General features: G+C 30.1%; 2 protein-coding genes across 2 annotated transcripts; both read right to left on the bottom strand.

Annotated features, from left to right (window-relative positions):
- Positions 1–329: 329 nt before the first annotated feature.
- LOC130981253 (PRA1 family protein F2-like) lies at positions 330–935 on the bottom strand. Its single transcript, XM_057904857.1, has one exon. It carries the CDS (start codon positions 933–935, stop codon positions 330–332), a length of 606 nt encoding a protein of 201 aa, XP_057760840.1.
- A 1,005-nt stretch (positions 936–1,940) lies between these two features.
- On the bottom strand, positions 1,941–5,787 carry LOC130979670 (thioredoxin-like 2, chloroplastic). Its single transcript, XM_057903156.1, has 4 exons — positions 5,360–5,787; positions 4,420–4,599; positions 3,392–3,556; positions 1,941–2,494 (listed from the first exon to the last, which is right to left on the bottom strand). The coding sequence occupies exons 1-4, from the start codon at positions 5,540–5,542 to the stop codon at positions 2,357–2,359; spliced, it is 666 nt and encodes a 221-aa protein (XP_057759139.1). The 5' UTR covers positions 5,543–5,787; the 3' UTR covers positions 1,941–2,356.
- Positions 5,788–8,488: the final 2,701 nt, after the last annotated feature.

The raw sequence follows: 8,488 nt of genomic DNA, 5'->3' as shown, positions 1-8,488 counted from the left end.
TCATATATAGGATACAGAAATTCTATTGTGACACTCTTTTATTTTTGTATTCTTTCATTCTGTATGAGAATTTTTTTAAAAAAGAAATAGATTAAACAATTAGTTACCAAATCAACCAAGATAGAAACACAGGTAAATACAGATACAAACATAAAAACATTTTTTAAAATAAAATTTTTAATTATCTGATCATCCAAAAATATGAGGACAATGAAAGACATAAAAAAAAAAAGTCATCTTTTCTATCTATCTCTCTATCTAAATCTATGCAGATTCTGTCCGAAAACAATAACCTAAGAAAGGCAAAGAATTTGTTGTTAATTTTGGTACTATGATGAAGTAAAAGAAGAGGAAGCAGCTTGTCTTAGAGGAACTTTAACACCTTGTTTTGTAGCTGTTACAATCCCTACCTCTTCATCCATTGTGAACAAATCCTCTGTGTCTCTCACCAAAGTATGAAGCAAAACAAGAGATAGAGCAACACACATTCCAACAAGCACATTGTATGTCACATTCGTCAGAACAAGCAAACCAACTGTAACCGAAAACAAACAGATCACAACAAACCTCTCATCAACCTCGTACCTTAGAATCACCAAAGGTGTGTCTCGAAGGAAATACAAGAACAACCATGCAATCATCATGAAAACTAGTATGATCAGTGAGATGGGGTGTCCCAATAAGCTAAGAAAAAGCACAAACAATATGATTATCACGTAGTTTGCACGAAAATGCTTTGCGTTTGTGTTGACCCTTTGGATTGCTAAAAGCATTGAACGAGGAAGGTTCATGTGACGAGAGGATTGAACCATTTCCTTCCATGGTCTTGTGCCTAAACCCGATTGAACTCGCTCTTTCGAATGCGCAAAGAATACTAAGCTTGAATGTGTTGATACATCAAGTTCTTCTGAGATTGTTCCATAAGTTGTTGTCATTTCTTGAAAGATATGATGGAGAATGAAAAATTTTGGTTAATTCAGGGAATGAAGGTAATTATGATGGCATTGTGTGAACTGTGAAAATGATGTGATTGAGTATAAGGTTATGGATATTGAATCATAAGGTGCTTGCTTTGTTTCTCACTTTTTTACTCAATATTGAAGATTGAATAATGAGGATGTATTTGATTTAGTGATTTACTGTTTCAAATTAGTTTATAACAAACCCAAATGTTTGGATCTCTACGTTTTTGTAGGAGAATATTATTACTAAGCTTTATTAAATTTAGATGTTAAAATTTTTACAAACAAAACAAGAAAGTATAATCTTTCAAAAGAAATTTAAGGTTCAAAGTAAGATAATAGAAAACTTAGGTGCTCCTTGCTTTCAACTTTGGAGAAACAATAGTTTGTATAATAACTAATATTAATTATGCATTTCGTACATCCAATCATATAACGTTATACAATTACATAATTGTGTAAAATATTTTACATTATCAGAAATCAAAATTAAACTCCTTAATTATATTCCTTAGCACCACTACTAATTTATACGGTTTAATGTCCAATACGATTAATCACAACTAATATTGTAATATTCTTAAATAAATCAAAGAAAATACATGAGTAGAATAAGCTTTTTAAGTATATGGGTAATGGGATTTTATTGACACATAGCATTGGTAGTAAATTTTAGTATATAGTTATAAAAAGCAATATGAAAATGTTATAATATAAAAAGGGTTAAGTATTAAGGTAGGGACAATTTTATAAGCAAAAGAAAGTTGGAGACGAAACAAATTTTCAACCCCTACCTTAGGGACTAAAATCGTACTTAACGCATATAAAAACTAACATAACATTAACCACTCAATTATAAGAAATATGTGTACGGATTCTATCTTGCACAAAAAAACATACATACACCTCCACATTGAATCCCACATTCTTTCTAATTATAATAAATAAAAAGAATATGTCAACTTGAAGTATAAAACAAGAACTTCATACAACACATCCTCTCATTGGTCACAATTCAAGTAATGTTTTCTAAGCTAGGGAGAAAGCCAGCCTAAATAAATTACCCATTTCTAAGCCAGAACAAGTGATGTTCAGTTTTCATAAAAATAAATGTTTCAACTAAATACAGCTTAATCCTTAATTCATTTTCACTGAAGTTCTCAAGTATTTGATTACAATCAGCTAATGAATGGAAAAAAGAATGAAGTAGAGTTAAAACAACTCCTGAGTGCTATATTATCCTTCTAAAAAAAATAAGTGAAAAATATACAGAATACATATATATAAATCCCTTCATATCAATTAAGTTTTCTCTAGATCACAGCCTTCTTTTGAGGTGTTTTTTCTTTCCCTTTGTGAAACCACCTTATAAATTACAAAGATGCACCTATGCTTCAAACAGGTTCTGCTGGTCTATCCTTGGGAACAGGAACATTGGAAGGTTCAAGAAGCAGATCACCAATACCCTTTGGTGGACCAATGCTGCACCTAGCAGTGTTATGTGTCTCAATGGCCTCTTTTATCTTTTGAAACTGTAAATTTCAAATGACCATTAGCTTTTTCTCAAAACTAAAAGCATTGTATTGTATTCAATATCACATATCAAATCACTATAAAGTCTATATCCATCATTTTATATTTGCCTCACTATATTCCTAGAAGGTTTGTAGACAATTCTTGTCCTTCATGAGGAAAACAAAGTGAGCATATATATATATATATATATATGAATTTAATTCTGATCCACTGTCAGTGTAAAACAGTTTCACATGTACATTCAATATCGTAACGGTGTATCAGTTAAAATAACTACTTTTCACATTGACTGTGTGAATAGTTATTCAAAAGAATGGATGTGATTGACCAACTGTGTAAAATGTTTTACACTGTTCGTGCATCAAAATTAAACTCTGCTTATATACCATGTATTTTTATTGTATTCTATGTGCTTATGTAAACTTAATTATCATCAGAATTAATTCATTCCACCAGCTGAGCACTCTAATAGGCATTATTACTCCCTCCGTTCCCTTTTATCTATCACCGTCATTATCAACTGCGATACAATATCCAATGATGCACAAAATGCGATTGCGACAAATAAAAGGGAACAGAAGAAATATTTTGCAGTTGGTCATTATTGTTCGATTTACCCTAGGGTCTTTAGGCTTGAGCAAATCATGCAAAAGGTTGAAAGAGAGAAATCCAAGTATCTTATAAACTACTACTCATTATTAGCAACTTGGAAGATGAGTTTAAGATATTCATTGTATAATGCAAATAAAATGACTATTTCTCCATATAGCACGAATCAAACGATATAAGAACCTTCCTGGGTCCAGAACAGGAACCAATTAGTAACTGCTCCTTGATCCCTTGAAACAAACTAGAAATGCAGAACATAACTAGAACTAAATGATAAGAATTACCTTGGCAAGTGAACAGGAAAATGACTCCAGCTGCCCCTCAGCCCCTCGATAAAAGTGGAAGTAAGGAAGTACTTTTACATTCAGGCTTTTGCACATCGGCTTATTCTCATCGAAGTTCACTTTTAGGAAAAGAATTTCAGGGTGTTCTTCAGCTGTTCTGCATAGCTGCCAGATCCATTTAAAAAAACATCAGGACTCAGGACATCCGAGACATATTTCAGCAGTTTGGAAATTCAAAAGTAACTTTTTTTTTTTTATAGAAGTAATTTAACAATATCAACCAAAAATGTTAAAAATTCTAACTACGTCGTGTACTGAATTTTTTCATCCAGATTTAACTAAATCAATATTTCCCTGCTATTCTGCAACAACTGGATGATATTTTGTTAAGCCCTCTCTTCCAGGAGTGTCGTGCAGTAAGCGTCAGCATGGATAGCCAAACTCTTTTTTGGGAGTTATAAAGATGAATCATCAAACAACTAGGAGCTATCTTTTTACATATAAGTTTTTATACACGATTCAAATGAGTATTGCAAAATGAAAATAGAAAGGCTTCATAAAGCAAGTCAATACATGGGTATAAAATCATGTATTCAGTAAGTTGGTGACAAATTCAAAGGTTTCAATTTGCCAGGAACCGAAACAAAGCATGTAATCCATGTTGATCATATTTGACATATGAATGAGCCATCCACATAACCTGTATTAATCCTTGTTTGATGGTAACAGACAATATCTCAGACACAGCCAGTTACAAGTCAGCGAGAACTCTAGACCCTATCTTATTTGTGTTCAAAGTAACAATCCACTAATTAAGATTTACAAGACCTGCTAATGCTCAATATAATTTTTAAAAATTGCCACATTTCTATGATTAATGAATAATTGGCCAATGATAATTTTACCACTTGTATAATTTCCATAATGTAATCCTAAGTGCTATGCTGCTTTTACCGAAAAGAGAAAATTATCTAGAAGCTAAAATATTAGAATGAAAAAAGGAGGCAAGGTTCAGGAAGTAGAGAGACCTTGGGATATAAGGCTCTGCACGATGCACACCAAGTTCCATAGAATTCAACAATAACTAGTTTATCCCCAGCTCCGCTTAAAGCATTCAGAAAGTCTTGCGTGGAGTGAATGTCAATCATATTTGGTGCATTCTTTTCCCACCATTTTGGTTGACCAGTTTCAGCAACAGTTGCACATACCTTAAATAAAGAGTAGCAAATGACAAAAATTGTCAATATATATATATGGTAGTAGTCAGTTCACAAAAAGGAGTTACTTTCTAAGCTATTGTACAAAACATTTAACTTATATTACACATAAACTCTCAGTCAATAAAAAAGCCAAAGGCGAATGAAAAGAAAAAAAGAAAAAAAAACAAACAAAAAAAATTAGCATTGATTTCTGATAGTAAATGAAATGTTTTGAAAATTAGCATCGATGATCATATTACAGATAAACTCACAACATAAAGATGTGATAGTTTAGTTCATCATACTATAGAATTCATAGGCCATCTCTAATTCTTTACACAGAGTAAGATCATCACATAATAAAGTGAGAACACCATAACAGTTCAAAGAAGCCTTCTCTCAATAAGCAACGCATGGTGCAGCATATTTTAAGCTTGGAGCATGCAATATCATAGTAATGTGCAAAGATATACACTATGAACCAAAACCCAAAAAAAAAAAAAGGGAATTCTCCTAAACTTACTTGTGTTAACTTTTATCAATTAACTCCTGAGATTCCAACGTGGGAGCATAATTGAGCATATTTACAACATGGGGTGCCATAAAGTTACTTAATTTGAATAACACAATTAACAAATTCATAAATCTACAACATGGGGTGGGATAAAGGTAGTTAATTTCCCAGCAATTCAGTCACAAAATTGATAATTCTCCAATGCAGACAAAGGCAAGAGAAGGTTAAAAAAGAGGGTATTCATAATTTGATTACCTTGAAAGAAAGCAAGTGCTTTCTGGGAGCTGCAGAGGCAAGAGAAGCAGAGGAAGAAGAAGCGATGGGAGAGAGTGAGAGTGAGAGTGCCCTATTGATGTTGGAAGAAGTGTTGAGGGTTGAAGGAAGGAGAAGAAGAGGTTGGAATTGCAATAACCGAATAGCATCAACAACATGTGCCATTTACACACAAAAAAAAATAGTGAAGAAGAAGAAGAAGGGAGGGAACTAAAAAGCTATAATAATATTATAGGTTGAGATAACAGTGGAAAAGGTTGAATTGGGCACATGAGAATGAGATGAGACAGAGAAGATAGATTGAAATCGATCGTGGGAAGTGGGAAGTGGGAAGTGGGAATTGGAAAAGAAAGAAGTGAAGTTTGTTGATATTTTTGGGGTTTTTTTCTACCCACTTCCCCCAATCCAGAAGCACCTATTTTTTTCTGATTTCTGATGATGCCGCCTAGGAATAAATACCATCAATACTTGTAAAAATTTAGGTAAACTCGATTGTTAAATAAAAATTTAGTTAAAAATTATTTAACGACTCATAAATATTAATTTTATGTAAAATCAACGGCATCTAAATTTTTACTTTTCACGTTTTATAATATACTTTATTTTCTTTAAATATTTTTTACATTTTTTTCTTTAATTAATAATAATAATATTTTTTTATCAGTGTAAAAAATATTTAATGTGTGAATACTATTATTAAAATAATGAAGAAATATACGAGATTAATTTTGAAGTAATCAATATAAATTAACTTGTAGTTTTTAATGAAATTATTTTTATAATTCTCATTTTATTAAGATTTAAACTTTAAAACTAAGATTTAAAATTTAAAAGTTATCTTATCTGATCCAAATGGTAAATTGTTAAATCTATACTCTCCGGGATAATTATTTTAGTTACAACAGAATAAATTATGGAATCAATTTGAATCCATTTACTCTGTAAACTGGAATCATTCAAATTTAAATTATTGTTAATCCTTTTTATTCACTTGTTTTTTATAATAAAATAATGATTGAAACTTTAAAAAAAGTATTTTATCAAACAAAAACTAATGCAATCCAAGTATTAAAATTAAATCGGATTCAAAACTTAAATTTAACAAATCCACTTCAAATTTTAACTCGTTATTTGGATCAAATCACTTTTTTACTCAAAATTGATTCAAACTAAAATGTACACTAGACTTTTCAGTATATTCTTATCTTAATATATAAGAATATAAGATTTCAAAAAAAAAGTATGTAAAATATATTTTTATGAATTTAATTTTGATGCTAAAGTCGTTCTATAAAGTATATTAGTAAAAATAAAGTTTAATTATTTTATTAGTTTCTATAATTTTATTAAATTTGTAATTAGATCTTTATAATTTTATTATTTTTAATTAGATTTTTATATTATTTTTAATTTTGTAATTAGATCATTTCTAATATAAAAAATATTAGAATTAACTGAATATTTTTTCGCAAATGAAAGGTATTCATAATTAAGAACCTAATTAGATCTTTGACCACGTATTTGTTGGAATAAATATTCTAATAACGTTTTTGACATGAAAATGATCTAATTATAAAATTTTAAAATTAAAAGTAATATAAGAACACAATTAAAAAGAAAAAAAATAGGAATCTAATTATAAATTTGGTGAAACTACAAAATCAATAAAATAATTAAATCTAAAAATAACTATTTTTTATATTGATCACATGAATGATCATTAAAAAAAAGGATGTGATTGAACGATTATTTAAAACGTTTTATAAGTACATTGAATTAAATAATATTTTTTATCGTAGAAACTCATATATAATTGTCTTTATTTAAAGTTGTTAATTGAAAATTATTAAATAATTTGATATATTTAATTAAATTATTATCTAATATTTTTCAACTATCAACTTCACATTAAGATGGTATATATGTGTGGTATTCACCATATTTTATACCCCTGCTTAAGACTTGATTTGGTAAAACTTTTTAAAGAGGTGCTTGTACTTTTTAAAAGCTCAAGTTCCTCATTTTATGTTTGGTAAATAAAAAAGACTATGTATTTTTACTTGTATTTTTTAAAAGATTTGGGTACTTTTGAAAACACCTAAGGTAAAGATTTTTAAAGTTAACTTGTCTTTTCAAAATTTAAAAGTCTAATATAACTTCATATATTAACTAATTTTTAAATTTAATGCTTACATTTATGTGTATTATAATATTTTAAAATTTTAAGAACTATTTTATCAAAAGCAATTGTTGTTACTTATATTTATTAAAAATTATTTTTAATTTGATTTATCAAACATAAATGTTAATATTTTTAAAAAATTATTTTTTAAAAATTAAAAGGTTTATTAACCTAAACCTAAGTCTTTTACTCTTTTTAATCACTTATCTTTTTAAATGTAGTTCTTCAGGTTTTAAATTATTATTTGCCAATTATCTTCTTCATCTCTATCTCATTTAAATTAAGATGGGTAATGGGAAGAGAACTTGTCATTTACGGTGAAGACATGAAAGTGATACGAGTGTAATGTGATGAAAGTAATGTAACATGTAAATTAATAGCACCCAAAAGAAAGGGGCTGATTTTTTTAGATATGATTTGGGGTGTGAGTTATGCTGGGATATGATGATTACGGGTGATTTACACTGTTATGACGGCGTTGCTTTTTTAGAATTTTGGGGGAAAAATCGGAGGCACCGATTTGAAGCAGGGAGGAATCGGTCCCACCGATTTGTGTGAGTGAGAGGTTGATGGGTATGAAATCGGTGCCACCGATTTGAGTTAGGGAGAGGCTAATGAGTATTAAATCGGTGCCACCGATTTGTGGGTGCTGGAAGACGTTTGCTAAGAGTGCAGTAATCGGTCCCACCGATTATTGGAAGCAGAGAATTTTATTTTAATCCGGGGTGCACCAATCGGACCCACCGATTTGGGTGTGCAGCGGTCGGTCCCTCCGATTTGTCCTTAGTCAACACAAAAAGCGGATGGTGGTATCACAGAAGCCCCATTTCTTCCTCGTCAGCTAATGTTCATCCTCTTCTCCTCTCTTCTCTTCTCTGATTCTTCTCCTTCATTTTTGTAAAAGAAATTCCTGTGAGGTTGAGAATAGT

This window comes from Arachis stenosperma, chromosome 5 (assembly GCF_014773155.1).
Source record: "Arachis stenosperma cultivar V10309 chromosome 5, arast.V10309.gnm1.PFL2, whole genome shotgun sequence".
NCBI lineage: Eukaryota > Viridiplantae > Streptophyta > Magnoliopsida > Fabales > Fabaceae > Arachis > Arachis stenosperma.
Note: the sequence above shows the minus strand (reverse complement) of the source record. Positions and strands in the feature narration are given on the sequence as shown.

Bases quoted from the DNA above. Each gene is read 5' to 3' on its own strand.
- LOC130981253 (XM_057904857.1), bottom strand. From the start codon at position 935: ATGACAACAACTTATGGAACAATCTCAGAAGAACTTGATGTATCAACA.
- LOC130979670 (XM_057903156.1), bottom strand. From the start codon at position 5,542: ATGGCACATGTTGTTGATGCTATTCGGTTATTGCAATTCCAACCTCTT. The intron at 3,557-4,419 runs GTCTCTCTACTT...TGGATCTGGCAG, and splicing joins GCAGAGCCTTATATCCCAAG to CTATGCAGAACAGCTGAAGA. The intron at 2,495-3,391 runs GTAATTCTTATC...TGAAATTTACAG, and splicing joins TTTCCTGTTCACTTGCCAAG to TTTCAAAAGATAAAAGAGGC.